The sequence below is a fragment of the Pyricularia pennisetigena genome (genome assembly GCF_004337985.1).
Source record: "Pyricularia pennisetigena strain Br36 chromosome 4 map unlocalized Pyricularia_pennisetigena_Br36_Scf_6, whole genome shotgun sequence".
Lineage (NCBI taxonomy): Eukaryota > Fungi > Ascomycota > Sordariomycetes > Magnaporthales > Pyriculariaceae > Pyricularia > Pyricularia pennisetigena.
The window spans coordinates 757,766-775,188 of NW_021940918.1; the positions used below are offsets into that span (position 1 = coordinate 757,766).

The 17,423-nt window shown below is 50.9% G+C and overlaps 3 protein-coding genes across 3 annotated transcripts in view; 2 read left to right on the forward strand and 1 right to left on the reverse strand.

Moving 5' to 3' along the window:
- Positions 1–59: 59 nt before the first annotated feature.
- PpBr36_05823 (uncharacterized protein) lies at positions 60–1,953 on the forward strand (the record flags this gene model as incomplete). The annotated part of the gene is made up of 3 exons (XM_029892971.1): positions 60–572; positions 659–830; positions 908–1,953. The coding sequence occupies exons 1-3, from the start codon at positions 90–92 to the stop codon at positions 1,951–1,953; spliced, it is 1,701 nt and encodes a 566-aa protein (XP_029745933.1). The 5' UTR covers positions 60–89.
- Positions 1,954–13,038: 11,085 nt separating this feature from the next.
- PpBr36_05824 (uncharacterized protein) lies at positions 13,039–14,422 on the forward strand (the record flags this gene model as incomplete). Its single annotated transcript, XM_029892972.1, has 2 exons — positions 13,039–13,219; positions 13,410–14,422. The coding sequence occupies 2 exons, from the start codon at positions 13,039–13,041 to the stop codon at positions 14,420–14,422; spliced, it is 1,194 nt and encodes a 397-aa protein (XP_029745932.1).
- Positions 14,423–15,034: 612 nt separating this feature from the next.
- The window catches only part of PpBr36_05825 (uncharacterized protein), a gene marked incomplete at both ends in the record, with an annotated part of 2,623 nt that continues 234 nt past the window's right edge, over positions 15,035–17,423 (reverse strand). Inside the window, 3 exons of the mRNA XM_029892973.1 lie at positions 15,035–15,718; positions 15,809–17,293; positions 17,389–17,417. Of these exons, the coding sequence (XP_029745931.1) occupies positions 15,035–15,718; positions 15,809–17,293; positions 17,389–17,417 (2,198 nt within the window). The remainder of the gene's footprint in view (positions 15,719–15,808; positions 17,294–17,388; positions 17,418–17,423) is intronic.

Below are 17,423 nucleotides of genomic sequence, written 5' to 3' on the forward strand. Positions count from 1 at the left end.
GTATCCTGCTCTTTTCGTTTTTACCATCGGGCTACTCGTGCTAATATCGAAACTTTAAACGTCGAATCTCGAAATCGATAAACCTCAATATGTCCACGACAGACGATATTTCTGCCGGTAATGTCTCGACTACTCCTGGGAGCCTTCTCATGAGCAAATTGGGGATAGATGATATTATCATGCCTCTGATCAGTAGAGTACACGGCAACCCACTTATACGAACTTTGATTCTTGTCAACCAGAGCCTCGGCGCCTACCTTCCGACGGCACTTGTCACTGCAACAAGCTTTGCTTGGGTCACTTACCACCTGACACGTCAGTTTTGTTCGGTCGTGTGGCATCTAACGCTTGAGTATATAACATCGAAAATCTCCGTGTCCAGCGATGATGAAATCTTTGAACATGTCATGGCTTGGCTGGCCGCCCAGCCCCGGACCGCGAGGTCGAGGCGGCTGATAGCCGAAACGGCTTTCCAGTCCGTGTGGGAAGACGGCACGCGACAGGTAGATTTGGCAACAATTTCTGAGAACGGCATTGAGTACTTGAACTTTTCGCAACAAAAGTCAACCACGGTGGGTACATCCAGTCTTTAGGTCGATCAAGGTGAGTTGGAAAGGATAATAATACAATTCATATACTGATAATTTGCTCAAACTAGCCAATACGCTATACCCCCTCCTCTGGTCCCCACATCTTCTCATTCCAGGGCAAGTATTTTAGTATTGACCGGCAGCAGAGATCCGTGATGGACAACAGCAACACAGGATCTGAGGCCGTCACTATCAGGGAAAAAGAGACCTTCATCATTTCCACCTTTGGACTTTCCCCAGGTGAGCCCAGGTTATAGCTTAAGTTCTATAGCGCCCTCGATACCTAACTGACAAACAGAACCCCCCGGTGTATTCAGAGCCCATTAAGCAGTTTTTGGCCCACGCCCGGAAGCATCACCACAAGGACCACGGCGACAAAACGCTCATAATGCGGCCCAATAGCCTCCCACAACGCCGATTCCACGACCGGGCGTGGAGAGAGGTCGCGAAACGTCCAGTTCGTCCCATAAGCACTGTCGTGCTCGACCAGGAGCAGAAGACGGCCGTGCTTTCAGATATGAACGAGTATCTTCAGCCCAAGACGGAATGCTGGTATTCGAACCGAGGCATTCCTTTGCGCAGGGGTTATCTATTCCACGGCCCTCCGGGCACGGGCAAGACGTCACTTTCCTTTGCGTTGGCCGGTGTCTTCGGGCTTGAAATATACGTTATCAGCCTCATAGAGCCGCAGCTGAGCGATGAGGATTTATCCACCCTATTTAACGGCCTGCCGAGAAGATGCATCGTTCTGTTGGAGGACATCGACACAGCCGGAATGAGTAGAGCCGAAGGTGAGATCAGAACAGAAACCAAGACAGAAGGACCCAGCGAGTGGAAGGTTGCAGACCTGGCTCGCGCCCTTAAGGTCGGCAGGGGACATGGAGACGATCAAAAGGGTATCTCTATGTCAGGCCTGCTTAACGTCATAGACGGCGTGGCGGCGCATGAGGGTCGCATACTTATTATGACCACCAACAAGCCCGAAATTCTCGATGAAGCCCTTATCCGCTCCGGTCGCGTCGACTTACAAGTGGCCTTTCGCAATGCGACGCAGCAGCAGGCAAGTGAGTTGTTCCAGCGCTTGTACAGCACCGAAAAAAGCGTCAAATCCTCGCGGTGCTTGAGTCCACTCGACGCTACCGACAAAAAGGACGACCTGGAGACTTCCATCACCGATGCAGATGAGCTTATTGAAATGGCAGCCGAGTTTGGCTCCAAGATCGTTCCAGACCAGATGTCACCTGCCGAGATCCAGGGCTTTCTGCTTAAGAGGAAAACGTGCCCACGCAAAGCTCTGCGAGATGTTGAGGCCTGGGTTAAGACCTCGTTGGATCACAAGGCGAGCAAAACGACTTCCGGCTGAGGATGCCGATACGCGCACGTCAACGTTGCGAAAGGCCAGTGCGGATTGCCACTATGCTAGAAGTTTTTGCCAGACTCGACAAAGACCAACGAAAAAGGCCGAAATTCTCCTGATTGTGCCAGGGAGTAGACTTGGACAGAAGGTGTGCACAGCATGGAGCACATGCTTCAATTTTCTATATGTGCCGATATACTACGGGTGACCTCATCCGTTATAGACTGTAGCTAGTTCACTTAGCTGACCAACTTTGCCTATCACGTCTACATGCACGCCTTTCTCTCTCCGAACACATAAATTCTACTCAAATAAAACACCGCGTCCGTGGTTGCCGATTGCTGAAATCCATCCCATTATTGCAGCGGTTGAGAAATACCGAAGCCTGCCTCGAAGAAAATAGAAAGAGAAAAAAAGCGCCCAATTCATCTGACCACAGCGATTAGACTTGTTTCCCAGACCATGGTTATCCACCTGTCTCAGATTAAAAGTCCTCGGGTCGCAAAATGACAGCGTTCAGGATCTTGCCCATATGGGTCTTTTCGATCGACTCGCAGTCGCGACGGACCTTGGTGAGGTACACTTTGAGGAAGCTGACGGGACTACTTTTAAAGGAATGTTTGAGGATCTTTCCAGGGTTCGATGCCGGGTCGACGAAGCGGTCTGCGCAGACCACCATCCCGTCTTTCCCACCACCTTCCCAGTCCAATCCCAGCATGTCACAAAGCGCAGTGTAGTCAGCAAAGGAGGAGATGTAGAGTTGGCCGGCAAAGAGGTTTAGCTGGAGGACCAAATGCCTAGGCACGGACCACTCGGCTGGAAGAGCAGGCGTGGGGTAGAGGCGAAGATCTTCAAGGCTCTCAAACCCAAGCGTTGACCGTGGTGCATACAGATGGCGCTCGCCCGGCTTGTAAAGATCCTCAATCATCCGTGCTTCTTCCTCCTGGAATTTGATGGCTTGCTGAGGTGACATGGAGGTAACACTCAGGTTTCCATTTTGGGACTGGTCCCAGAGGTGCTTCTGGTGACCAAAACGACGACCTTGCACCGCCCACAGCGGTATGCTGCGCTGAATGTCAGCCCAAGTCTCGGTGATTGCCCAGTGCAGAACATCAGCCAGCTGATGCTATCGCCCTCATCCTTGTGAACCTTCTGGAGGATCTTGACCCTGATCTCGGGCGGAATGCAAAAGACGACAGTCTGGCCCTTCCCTAGCTTGCGCATTCTCATGCAGGCTGATACAAAATGTTAGAATAATGCGCAAATTTGAAATTAGACACGGGAATAGAGCAAAATGAACAAGAGCTCACCCTGAACCAAGCGATCCTTAGCCAAATTGGCCCCCAATGTGACGGCGGCCCGAGAGTTGTCGGGCAGCTTCAAATCAGTGCCACGAGTATAAGCCTCATCCAGGAATACTAGGCAAACATTAAGTGCAGTCGCAAACGGGCTGGTCTGAAGAAGCTCTTTCTTGCCGCGAAGATCGACCACGCAGAGATTGTCATCGTCATCAAAGTAAACACATGCCTGCTTGTTCGAGGCAGGCCCCTGTTCCTGATGCATGCGAAGCCACTGCTTCGCAACTTGCAAATTTCCTAGCTCGAGAATCTGTGCGCCCACATCTAGTAGGACCTGCACCTTTTGCTGCATCTTCATCACCATAGTAAGCAACTGATCCGCATCGCTGCCAGTTGTGGTCCGATGCGGGATGAGAGACACATGGTTGTCGTCTTTCAAAAGATAATCTTGGACCAGCGCATTAGTGTGCTTCTGGCTTGGGAGGTCCAAATGCGTGACAGAGAGAGGAAAAAGCTTTCGAGCGTCGATTGTCCCATTGAAACCGCTGGTAGGTCGTATTTTTCACCTGTCCGATATCCCAGCCCGATGCACTCAACTTGCTTGGGAATTCTTTGATGTATTTCGGAAACACAACATGTCCCAGGAAATAGTCCACGACCGCTTTTGCGTATTGGAGCTTCGGGAAAAGCAGCTGCACGCACTGGGGCTTGTCCTTAATATTAACTCCTTCAAGATGGTGGAAACTAGAGTCAAGGTTAGGCGCATCTGCAATCCAGGCGTTGTACTCCTGGTCGGGTTGGTCCGATTTGAGAAGATGTCCAAACGTCACAAAAAGGTCCTCATCACTGAGGCCACCGTAGTAGTAGCTCAAACTTGTCAGAAGAAGCACCACCTCTGGATGCGAGAACTCTGAGCGAGGCGAGGGCGAGTCCTTGGCACGGTATGGTACAGCCAAGCGCGTGGGAGGCTGTCGCATCGGGTCTAGACCATAGTTGACTCTCCAGCGTTTCTGGGCAAGAGTAAATGCAAGGACTCCGCCAGCAAGGATACCTCGAAGCAAAAGAAATGGTGCTTTGGTAGCATCGGACCAAAACCCGCCTTGTTGCGCACATTCAACTGCATTGATCTCGGCTGGAGTAAGCTTGACCTTTGTGAGATATGTCAGCAAAGCTGCCCGTGACTTCTCATTCTGCCGAGCGATCGGCAGTCCAGAAAGGCCTGTTGCACAGATCCGAGATGCTACTTCCTGAACTAGCGCCTGCTTGTCATTGGCCTTGAGGATCCGAAGACGAGGGAAGCTGCCCATGCCGAACTGATTGTGAATTTCCAGAGACGCCGGCACCTCCTGAGCAACTGAAGGTGCGACATCCCTGACAACGTCCATGACATCTTGCACAAGTCTCCACCGGCCTGGGCTGTAATCAATCGGGCGCTGAGTTCCCATTGTGTAAACCAGCTCGAATTTGACGCTAAAATTCTCGTCGCTCTCGTCTACAATGTCACAAGAATTTTCGTCAAAGAACTGCTGTCCCTCAAGGAGAGTACGACCAATAGATTCTTTTCCATTGATGAGGCACTCAAGGCCCATAAGCTTAAACGAGAGTATTTGCTCAGGCTGTACCAGGAGAATGCCATCCTTCCGCATACAGCGATTGAGATCCGCAGCGATGTCGTTGACTTTGGCCGGATCGAGGCGCAGAGCCCGCGAGAAAGGTAACTGAAAGACGTGAACATCCAACAGCCCACCCAGCTTGGCTAAAAGCATCTGCAACATTTGCTTCGACTGCGGCTTTGCAACAATGACGCGGACCAGCTGAGTCCCATCGGCAAGTAGAGAAGCCACTAGGGGTACGATGACAGAGCTTTTGCCTTCTCCCATGTTGAGTTGCATAACAGAGTTTCTGTTATCCGGAGGGCTTGACATCTTTCGAGCAATGTCGGATTTGACTGAACGGATAGTGATGTCACTTTCGACTTCCATAAGCAGAGCCTGAGGATAGTCGATAGGGTCCCATTTCGAATGAGCGGTATTTTCCAGCTCCTTTACAAGATCCACTGAGCTGCCGGAGGAGCATGCTCGCAGCGGTCTCCGAGCACGCTGAAGGTCGTGCAAAGCCAAAGCAAACTGGATAAGAGCATGCTTCCACTCAATGGGGAGCTTCTGCCAGTTGGAGGTTGAAAGCTGGGACAAGAAAAAGGTGCTGCAGATTCTAGGGCTATTGACGAGCCCCCCATCCCGAGCCCCGAGGCTCTCGAGAGCAGCCAGGGAGCGGAACTGTGCCAAAAAGAAAGCTTGGCACTCAGTCCAGTACTTCAGTAGCAATTCTGTTTGCGGAGATGTCGCAAGCCCATTTTCTGTGCCATCCTTCCGGTCCATATTAAGATCGCGAAGAGCGCGAAAGCTACGTTCAAGGTCCCTGCAGTACTTCCGCTCAAAGTCTGTGCATGTGCCGACTCTAAGGCCTCTCAAAAATGATTGAATGCAAGACGACGGTGACTGTTTGTCACTGTCGTCACAGGCTCGGCCCAGGTTGAGGCAAAGTTGAGGCCGGTCCTCAGGCCTAATTATCGGCGGCTGGTTCTGAGCAAAGAGGTCCGCGGTGGCAGCGAACCCCTTGTTGCTGGCGACTAGCTTATAGGCTGGTAGCTTTGGAAGTGGGGGCAACTGGCCCGTCGACGAGTCGATTGATTGGCGAGATACGGCCTCAGCAAGTTTCGTCAGGTATTCGTAGAATAAGTGATTTTGATACCAAATCTTCCACCTCGACCGCACTGCTGTCATTGTCTCATCGACGTCCACATACGCCCTCAAACCGGCGCAATCGCTCTCTGTTGGCTTTTTCGGCCTTTCACAAGGCCACTGAGACTCCAGGTAGGAGATAAACGCCTTGACTTTGAAGTTGAAGTTGCGCTCGTACGTGGTATGTCGACGCGTACTTGCATCCCACTCTTCCTCATGGGGAAGGATGGAGAGTTTGGCCTCCGCCGAATTACGATAACCATACCCACCGCTCTCTACGTCGCTGGTGATGAGATGTTTGACAAAAGAGTAGCCCATGAACAGATTGTACTGATCTGTTTTGGCTGGTGGCGCAACAGAAGCAACATCCGGGATTGAAGCAATGGCAAAAAGAACCTCGATCATGGAGCGTGTGTCGTAATCAGTGGTAAATGCCAAGGCTGAGAACCACGACGCGAGTTGAAATACCCCAAACTCGGAGCGCTTCTTTCTGAAAGCACAATGAATCGCCAGCCAGTGTCGCGCGATCAGTTGCTTGTGATTATCGAGCCATACTGCGTCCCAGGATAGGCAGGCCGGTAGCTCAACCTTGGGCCCGTAAATGTTGCTTGCATCATGAAAAAAGGACCACATACTAAAGGCTTTGATGTTTGGATACCAGCCCGTCAAAAACGGTTTGGCTAGGAAATTGCCTGCGAAACTGTCATAGTCGCATGGGAGCGGGCTTCCTCTCGCAAACGGTCTCTGCTCTCGTAAACTCTGTCGCGTAGTGTTGCGAACTCCTCGGCTCCAAAGCCGGGCACTCGTGACCAGGAGCAGTTGATCATGTCCCGCTTGGTAAGTTTCGGATTCGAATTTCGCAAAGAATCGAGTTTCTTAACGAACCTGGGGCTGATGTCGAGCTGGCGGTCCGCCTGTTCTAGCAAACCCCTCACTCTGGCATGAAAATGAATGTGCTGAGAAAGGAAGCCCAGCCTTTTATCCCATTGAACCTGTTGCATCTCCTCAAGGTGCTTTGGGTAAAAGCCTCGCAACGGCGTGAGCGATGCTATGTTTAGCAGTAGATTTCCGTCAGCTTCGGATAGATTAAAAACAGAGAATGCTGCTGCTGAGCTCAAAATCAAAAGCGCCTGCTCGGTGCCTGTATATCCAGTCAGCTTGTCTGGGAGACAAAAGGATGTCAGAGCATGCAGGTAGGCGATGTAAATCTTGCTTCTAAAGCTCCCGTTGTCCACGAGACGGCCCAGCTGCTCGTCGATATTGTAACAATGAACTCGTGCCGAGCTGCCTTTGGCGACAAAAACTTCAACATGAGTGGCACTGATGTTTGTTGGATGCTTGCAGGGAAAGCAAGAAACTTCGCCGTCAGGAATCAAGATTGCTCGCTTATCCCCAGTGCCGTTTATGAGAATGAGCTTGTTGCGAAGCCCCATCAGTGTCTCGACCGCTTGTGAGGGATCAATATGCATCCCACGAAACTGCCGAGAGAAAACCTCAGTTGACCCAGCTTGAACACTAAATCCAAGATGTAGTCTGGGGAGATCAATGTCAAGAATTGAGCTGTTTGTAGCAACCGACACGTGAAGGCATGAGAGATCCTCGAGAGGATGGAAGATGGCTGCCATGGCTCTCAGGGCTCCGCTTGATCGAGAAACAAGCTGGTGGGTGGCATTTCGTAATTTCCACATCTCTCCGTACTTGAACAAGACCCAATTTTGTGGGGAGGACGTCCACTGCGTCCCAAGAGGTCGGAACTCTATCGTCTCAGACAAAGGGTCGTACCAGTGAAGGTGGCTGTCAACAAAAGAGGCAGGCAGCAATTGACCAAACACCCTGGAGGGTACAAGCTGCCATATGACTGATCGTCCTCCTTTGTCCTCCTCTTCTTTCTCTGCAGCCACGATTAAATCCTTGCCGTTCGGACCTTCGAGGCCTAAGTTGAGCTTGTGTCCACACACAAGAGCCTTGGCAGAGAACTGCATTCCAGGGGAATTGGAAGGCATGACGTCCAGAATGCTCTCACCGAATAGCAGCTGATATGATGGATGTGCCTCGTACTCTGCGGAGACGCGCGATAGTGGGACACCATTAACCAGTAGCTCGCCAGTCAGAAGATTGTAATGCACAGGCAAAGATCGACCATGAATCCCCGAGATTTCGGAACCGATCCAGTACCTCACTGATTTCACAGGTTTCCAATCTTTACCCGCTTGATATACCGGCCAGTACTGATGGATCGCATGATCGAATGGGTTGTTCTCCAAGGCGCCAGCAGCTAAAGTCATGAATGAAAGAGCGCGGTGACAGAGCCTCCTCCACCTTGCCACGAAGAAAGCCATGATGGAGCCTTCATCATATACGCCGGGTTTAAGACACTCTTGAGCGCTCATGCAAGCCTGAATAAATACGGATGTATCTTCATACTTGGCTAGAAGCGTTTTGAGATGGGGCTCTTCCACATCAAAGGTGGAAAGGCAGATAAGGCCAATCTCGGAAGCTTTTGACATGAGTTCCTGCCGGAAATCTTCGGCGACAGTCTGGGAGTCTGTTCTAATCTTTTTCAGCCAGTTAAATGCATTCCGGCGAGCCTCGGCAAGAAAGTCTAAAGATGCAATGTGAACTGCGGGAGAAGAAGAAAGTGAAAGCACTCGCGTGGCTACGGCGGCGAAGTTTGCCAAAGCTTGGCACGACTCCCAGTTTTGTTTCACACGGGCACAGGCATGCCGAAGACGGTTGATAAGCTCATGGCAGAAAGTTTCATCGTTGACAGTGAAGTGACCCTGTCGAAGATCGCGGTCCGCTTTTTCGTCATGTGTGGTCGAATCCGAGGGTGGACCGGCCTGATACATGACTTGCCACAGCGCAAAGCTTGTCTCGGGCTTCCGAAAATCGACTTCCGGCATTGAGAGCTGTAGAAGAATGTTCTGCCACTGCAGCTTGTTGCCCGATGGTAGCGAGCAAAGTGACTTGAATTCGGAAACTGAGATGTGATCAGGGGCCTCAGACTGATTCGCGATGACAGTGTTGGAGGAGAGGCCATCGGGCCTCATGCTTGGGCGGTACAAGAATTTGTTCAAAGAATCCACTGCAGACTGGTATGTGCAGCTGCGGGACAAGGTATCCAAGACCTTGCGCTGGGAGAGATCTGATTTGGTCGAGGTTGCATCATCGAACAAGTGGTATGTCATACCATTGTTTAGACAAACATCACTATTGGTAACGGAAAGATTAACGGGAACGGTTCTCCTGTGTGTGCGGAAATGTGGTTTGGTCGAGCTAGATAGAACAATTCGATTGGCTCCTGGAGGCCAGGAGAGGTGCTTGGAGAGAGCCTCGTATTTGAACAGGTCGTTTTGATCGGTGCGACGGTCACCGGACCCGTTGTACTCGCAGCAGAAGACTTTTAGCTGTACGAGCAAAGTCGCGTCTCGCCACGCCGCGAAATGTCTGGGAAGCTGGAGCTTAAATACTGTTGACTGGGCCTTCAGAGGTTCCTGAGGTAACGGCCACTCGTAAATGTCGATTTCTAACGAGTCCATTTTTTTATACGTGGCCCACCTTTGGCACCAGCTCGGATGGGATGTATATGGCCTCCCATAACGGCTCACACCGAATACTTTATCGCAATCCAACCTTTCGTAGTCCCCCTTCAGCGAAGAGTATTGCGCCTTGATTTCGGACAGCTCCTGCTTCATTTTCTCTCGATTCTTGGTTGCCTGGTCTTCTATAAGAGAGAGAGAAGTCTGCAACGCCCAGGACCGAGCGTAGTGTCGAACCGCGAAGGACTGTGGATGGCCAAAAGAATCAAAAATGTAAGGAAGCTTCCCGTCGGCGTCTTGAGATCTCTGACAAAGGTATAGCTCAACCTTTTGGAGTCTGATCATGTCTCGGCTAAAAGGCAAAACCACCGACTGCAACAGGTGCATCGGTATTTGGGGGTTATATTCGCGCAGAAGTGGGTTGTGGGAGATGGCTGACTTGTCGCAGGCGATCCAAAGCTCCATGATGGTCAGCACAGTCATCGAAACGGCCTCTGGGTTCGCCCGGTAAACTTCATTTGCGGTGGATTGATAATCGCAAATGAGAGTAGAAAGCCTGGAGCAGGTATCTTCCTCATCAATATGCTTGCCAGTCCAGCCCTCAAGATGGCTTGCGACCCAAGCTTCAACCGAGTGGATATTGAAAAGATCATAGTCCCCTGGCATCCCCATCGCACTGATACTTGGCAGAACATCATGTGGTAAAGCCGATATGTAATTACTTTTGCTGAATATTCCCTGGGTGGAAAGTTGCTCACGGTCTGAAATCGACTCGAGAAAAGAGTCGAGCATGGGAAGCGTATGGAGGACATCTTCCTCAAGGTGAAGTTTCTCAAGCCGTAAGAGGTTTTTGGGTGGCGTCAAAGATACAGAGATTTGCTGCCGACGCAAGCGAAGCTCATTCATTGCACCTATAAGGGCATCATCAACTACCTTGATGACAGCTTCTGGCAGCGTGGATTGTGAGGAAGAATCTTGAGTGGCGGTCAGCTTAAACCGCCGACGAGCTACCTTTAGTCGCATGATTTCCAAGTAGTCGCTGCCCAGGCAAATATCCGTGGCTATGTGGAGGATTTGGGCGGAAAAATAGAGTATGAAGGCCTTATACGTGAGCCAGCCATCATTTGGTGATTGTCGAGAATAAATGAGTTGCATCGTGACACGAAGTAAAAGCCAAAGCGGCGACCGCCTCCAGGGCATGCGCTCGTCATCCCACATGGTCTCGTCTCGGGTGTTCTTCCAAAGTCCTGCGTCCTTGACTGGTTGTGTCACAGGGCCAAGGAAAGCTGTGATGAACTCTGTCACATGGTGCGGGCTGGGGGTGTCGCGCTGCTCATCATGATACTGTCCTGCTTTCTTAACTTTGGGCTGGGAACCAGGTGTTATGGAAGATGCCAGCTTGTAAAGCATGGAGGAAATCGACGAGACGAAGTCAGTTTTGCTAACAAAGTCCTCCGTGCGCATGTCGATTGCAACACCTGGGAAATAACGCCGAAGCCTCCCGGGGGATGCCATTGTATGTTTGTTGAGTGGGGACAGCTCAAAAAGGTCGAGCTGCATCTTATCCAGATTTCTGGTGATCATAACCCCAGCATTCTGTTTGACGATGTGGAGTGTCACAGATCCTATCATCATTATATATGATAAAAGTCAATAAAAGTTTCTTAATCAATATGACAACAGATGAGGGCAATTTCGAGATAAAGAATGGTTTCGGAACACACCTAGCTTTCCGTCTACCATATCGAGAAGGTTTCTGTTGAGCTCGCCCTCATCAAGGTGAACAGTGCCTTGGGATCGAACATCAATCGTTGCCTGTACCATGCTGACCACAGACGCCACCACTGCACGTTGATCTGGCGAAACGCAGCCCATGAAATCGACGAGCGCATCATGGACGGTCGAGAGCATGGCGGCCTCCTTTTTGGCAGAACAATCATCGCCGCTGGGAAGCTTTGGGGGTAAAAAAACATGATGGACCAAGTAGAGCAGATCATTCAGAGCCAGTTCGGCATTGACCTTGAGCTTCGACATGACGGATCGAGGAAAGCCTCAAGTAAAGCTTTTTGGGGCTCTGAGCTCCGTGCGTACAGGCCAGTCTGTTGAAGGTCGGGCAATCCAGTCCGAACTGTTACGAGTGATGACCAGTAAGGAAGAGAGCAAGAAAAAAGTCAAAGGGAAAGGAAAATGAAGCAGTAGAACAGGACAACTGGGGGGAGGGCAGAAGCGCAGTTAATCAAGTATGGCACACTGTAGTGGATGGAAATCAAGGAAAGGTCGGGCAAGAGAAATGACGGTAGTTGAAACAGAAATGGAGAGACAAAGACTGTGCCGAGGGATGGCAGTGGAAAAATCTCAAGGCAGAGCAATAACTTGTTTAGCACCAACCAAAGCAAACGGTCCAGTCAGCAGTGCAAAAGGGTGATACAAACGAGGGGGCACGCCCATTGAGGCCAACCTCAGCTGGCCAGAACCTGGGTCCACAAACCAGGCCCATACAACCACACTTAGTCAAAAAGCGAGTGAAACAAATATGATTGGAAGAACACTCGTCAATGAAAGTTTGGATTGTAGTGTTGGTCGCAAAGACTAGAAGAAGCGAAAATGGAAATGTAGCAGATATTATGGTGCATGGAGTGCCACCGTCCCTGGATATGTGCCGGATTCATCGTCCATAACTTCTCGATCCACTGCTTGGGTCTCAGGATGGTCTTTCTTTTTCTCTCCGTGCCTTTATCGGTGTCATCCTGGAGACAGAATCGCTCAGGTCATTTATCGTTAGTTGTGAACACAAGACTAAGAATCAAGTCTGATGGCACATACTGCATTTCACCGGGTTGCAGACGAGGCTGCACGTGGGGGTAACAACGGAGGTCGCTGCATGGATGCTTTGTTGGCAGCAAATGTTGCATTTCGAAGGTGGCACCGAGGTGGTGTTACTCGGGCCAAGCTGGAGCGCATACTACCACGTTTATAGCGAAGTTGTACGTGCTTTCTCCTACCAATACTATCTCAGAGACAGGCAGCCCTACAGGCAAAAAAATACTCTGCTCCTAGGACTGCCGAGGCATTGGTAAATCTTCAGCCCAATAGGCACATGGTAGCTTGTCATTTGCGCAATGTTCTTATTGGGAACTTGATTCAAGTTTCCGCCTATTACGGCCCCCTAGAAGTCGTTTCTATAGCAGATGCATGAAGGAAAATGGTATGACCAGCTTATCATGGTTTCCAATTACCGAGCTGATAATCGTATTTAGGAATCGGTCATACGAGCTTCCTGCATCGATAACGGGGATTTTTAACTTGAGACCACCAAGATTGCCAGTTAGATTTCTTGCTCTGTGAAATGTTTTAAAGATTTCTCCACTCTTCAATGAGCCGCCCAAGGTACCTTCGGCGCATTAATGACACATCAGTGGGTGGAGGTGCATCGCCAAGTGTTGTTGGCTTCTTCAGCCTGACCGCCGCTCCCCCAAAAGTCCAAGGGCAATTGGTTACCTCACTTGTTATACAATGCAGAGTAGGCTGTGCCTGTGGGCAGCGACGAAATGTAGTCGCTCTGCCAGTGAGAGCCAAATCGGACAGGGCAGTCGCAACAACCTCAAGACCTCTTCTAGCCAAGGAATGTCTCGGGGCGCGGAAAGTTTTAAAACGCTGGAATGGTGTCTAATAAGGTGGATCGCAAGGGGCATAAGTGATTCAAGTATTCGGTTTCATCATGTATTGAATATCTTATAGCTGGTTGAAACGGCATTTTTCTCTGTGTTGCACGGTTGGCTCGTGTCAAACATGCAGGTTTTGACCGAATACCTGTTTTATTTTCATCAGAAGGTACTGTATTGGCGGTTGCGACCCTTTCAAAGGTGGAAAACCTTGATATCCAGCTTATCGCAAAGCTTCAGTACTATGCAGTACCGGAACCGCCCTGGGTAATCGCAGACGTGAGATAAGTACTGGCCAAAATCGGACCTCGGGCGTGCTGTCTTTATCGAGGCGTAGGGAGATCTACAAGCTATGTTCGCAATTCGACATAGTCCTGATCGAGGATAACCCATACTTTAGCCTCTACTACCCTCCTTCAGCGGGAGGGGAGACGTTCGACGGCGCGTCGTTCCCCTACGTACTCTTCAACGAGCTCGTGCCCAGCTTTCTCCGTCTCGATACTGAGGGCCGCGTCATAAGGCTGGACTCGTTCTCCAAGTCGATTGCTCCAGGCTGCAGGCTCGGATGGATAATGGCCAGCCCGACCGTGTGCCAGCATCTCTTCTCTATTGTTGACGACACAACGCAGCAGCCGTTGGGTTTCGTGCAAGTTGTGATTGCGCGGCTGCTATCCGAGCCCGACGGGGACGACGCCAACGGTAGTAGCAGCAGGACCTCCTGGGGCTTTCAAAGCTGGGTTGGTTGGCTCCAGGGTCTACGGTCGGCGTACCGACGTCGCATGGTCAAGATGGCAACGGTGCTCGAAAGGGGTAAGCACGTTGCTACAGCGTCGACCACGAACGGCGGCGGCGAGGACAACAAGGTGGCAATGTTTGATTTCCGCTGGCCCATGGGCGGAATGTTCCTCTGGGTCGAAGTAAAGATCAAGAACCACCCGCTCGCCGTATCCGTCGACCTGAGGAGGCTGATGCGCGACCTGTGGATCAAATGCATCCGCCCCCCTTACCTCGTCCTGACGGTAACGGGGGACGACTTCGCCGAGACGGAGGCGGTCAAAACTGGGCGCGGGTACAAGTTCCTTCGGTTCTGCCTTGCGGCCATAGAAGAAGACCTGCTCGAGGAAAAGCCGGCGTCCTTTGTCCCCGCTTACCGGGACTTTTGGTCGATCCGGAGGAAAGAGGATGTTGAAAGAATGATAAAGGAGGAGGAAGCTTACCAGGTTACCACCTCTTAAGCAAAGGAAACTTGTACACGTCGCTTCTGTTGAGATATGGTGTCGGGTGCGAGATACAAGTTTCTCTGACTTTTGTGATTACATAGAAAACTTAGGCCAGAGCCATGGAACCCCGTTCTTCAAGAGGTGTACTTCTATGACAACTGTTCAGTTCTTTGATGTGATTAATCATTACTGCTGGAGTGGCTGAAGTATCCCTATGGTCCTGTGATTGTGTCTATGTCTCCATGACAATCACTATTTGAGCTCCAAAAAGCAGGATTATTTAGGTTCCACGCTCCGAGGCACTTCGGACAAGAGTAAATAATGCATTGGCCGATGAGGATCTCAAAAGAGCCGGGATAACAACAATCCACAAACGACTTGCAGAATGCAAAATCAATCAATCTAGCACACTGGGCAGAAGCCAAGAAATAGATAAACAAATAGATCGTTTACAGTTCTCTTCTACACTTTAGTCTATAACAAGAGTGGTATACAGTGAAAATTTGGTCCAAAATACGAGCCCATTCAAGTGTCCCTCTAAACCAGTTTCGACCGGATCAAGCGTCAGAACATGTTTCATAAACTAGACATTACCCTATGGGCTTATAGATCTACTAGAGAATATACCTACTTGCATTGCCCAATTTCATTGTGGCTGTAACCCGCAACCTTCACAGCCAACTCATCCGTCGTTATCCGGTTCGCGGGAACCGCCTGCACCATTTGGGTGACTATATCCTCCAATAAGTCTGTGGAATCCAGTGTCGCCGAAGTATCTTCAACAAAAGAAAGCCACTTTTGCATGGCCAGCCTGGCGCCTGATCCAAGATGCAGCGCCTCGTTGATAAACCATACTGGATGGGCCTTGCATAGTTCCGGCAGAGGGATTTTGCCAGTGAGGAAAAGCATCACTACCCCAAGTGCAAAAACGTCCCCTGGTGCGCCGCGACTGGGGGTTCGGCCCAAGAACTCACGTGGTAGATACCAAGGAGTCCCTCCCGTGTGATAGGTATGGGAAGTGCTGTCTGGGATCTCCCTCGAGAGGCCAAAGTCGATGACAACAGCGCCGCGGTCCGGAGAGTAAAGAATGTTATCTGGCTTGATGTCGTTGTGCACGATCCTGTGGCTGTGGATATAGGAGAGCGCAGAGGACGTATCGCACAAGACCTGGGCTACGTTGGCCGAAGACAGGGTGCAGTACGGGCCTGCCACCGTCGGCTTCCTGTAGTGAAGCAGACTCAGTGCCTTCACATGCTCCATGTAAAGTGCAAACAATCTGGAGTCGGCGTCGAACAGACGCACTATCGATGGCTGCAGCCGGACGGACCGCGATGGAGCGGGAGAGTTAGGAGCTGAATATTTTTGTATACATATATACACAAGGAAAGGGACATAACGTACGTGTTCCGACAGCCTTAAATGGTTTCTAACCTCCTGCACCCATACTTTACCCAAACTATAGATCTTTTGAGCTTCCTTGCCCGATTCGCCCTGTTTAACTGGGCCAGAGGGCAAGCGGATAACCTTGACGACTGCTGCTCCGTTGTCTTCTGGAGAAGAAGAGTGCTGGGCGGTGAAGACGTGACAGTTCTCTCTCATCGCGAGCTGCTTGTCGTAAGTGACCGTGTAATCCTCACCACTGGGGCCGATAATTCTAGCTTTGTCTCCTGCGTGGAGGTACTGCATTGGATGGCCGCGAAAAGGCAGCAGTCCCCGTCCCGCAGCACTCGCAGCTGGAACTGAAGCCGGTGGTCTCGCTGATGCCGAGGGATGATCGAGTTGACGTACAGCTTGGACGGGTACTGGCTGAAAAACAATGGTTGCCTTATCCTCTTTGTCAGGCTCCCTGAGCTTGCCTTTCTTGGATGGGCCTGGGTCCCCAGCCTGTGAGGAGGCGAGCTGTCTCTTAGTCCCTTGCAACGTTGTCTTCGCGTTGCTCGGCACAGTTGGGTTCGGTATGATTGAGATGCCGCTGCGAGCCAGGATGGAAAATTCCAGGACTTCTTGCCCAGAAGCTGCATGAATCGCCCAAGGTCCAGCCTCTAAAAGCTCAAAGTCATCTGGTTCGATTTCGACGGACTGTACAGACCGAGGAGTAGAAAGACCCTTCCCTTCCAGCCCTAACTCTGCTGGCATCTTTTCTCTAGCAAGCGTCTTGAGTGTGACCGACTTGTCATCCAGGTTCCTCAGGACTATGCGATCGGCAGCGGGGTCAAAAACAAGTGTGCAGTGAAGCAGCTGCGCTACATCCTTCGGTGGAATGCGCTGGCGAGCCTGGGTTGGGGGCACATAGGCCGTGGCTTGGATCGTAAACCCAATGTTCTCCTTGGACTGCGTGACGAACAATTTTTGATAGGCCAATGCACCGGGCAGCGCGGTGCCACTGGCGTTTGCAGCAACGTCGAGCACGGCCCGGCGGTACCGAGACGTGGCTTCAGCGCCGGCTTTAATGTCGCCCAGTGGATGAAGCTGAACTGTCACAGGTTGGCTCGGCGAGGCGCCCAAAATGATGCGGACATTCGGTGGCGCCTCGGCCGCCTCAACCTCATCAGCCTCCCTTTGTGAAGCCGCAGTAGCATCATCTTCATTTTGCTCATTTTGGCGTCGGATGAGCTCGCTTGAGCTGAACGGGTTGGTGGTGCCAGAGGGTGCTTCAGGTGAGGCGAGACAGACTCCATGCTCCTCCAACATCCGCGCAAATTCGGTTGATGGGATCGGCTCGGTGGTGCTGCCGGAAGCATTTGCTCCATCATTAATATTGACATCCATCATATCGCGGTATTGGAAAACGACTTGAGCAGGTCGAACAAGTTTCAAGATGCAGGAGAAGTTGCCGAGGGACAGTGAAGAACTAGACCTAGACTGAAGGTTGAAAGGTTCGATGAGCTAAAGACGTAAAAAGAGATAAGAAATGGCTTTAAAAATAACTCAAGAGATGCGATATACATATGGAGCAAGAGCTGGATGGAGAGGTACAAAACATGAACAAAGAGTGAAGGGAAAATGAGAGCTACGA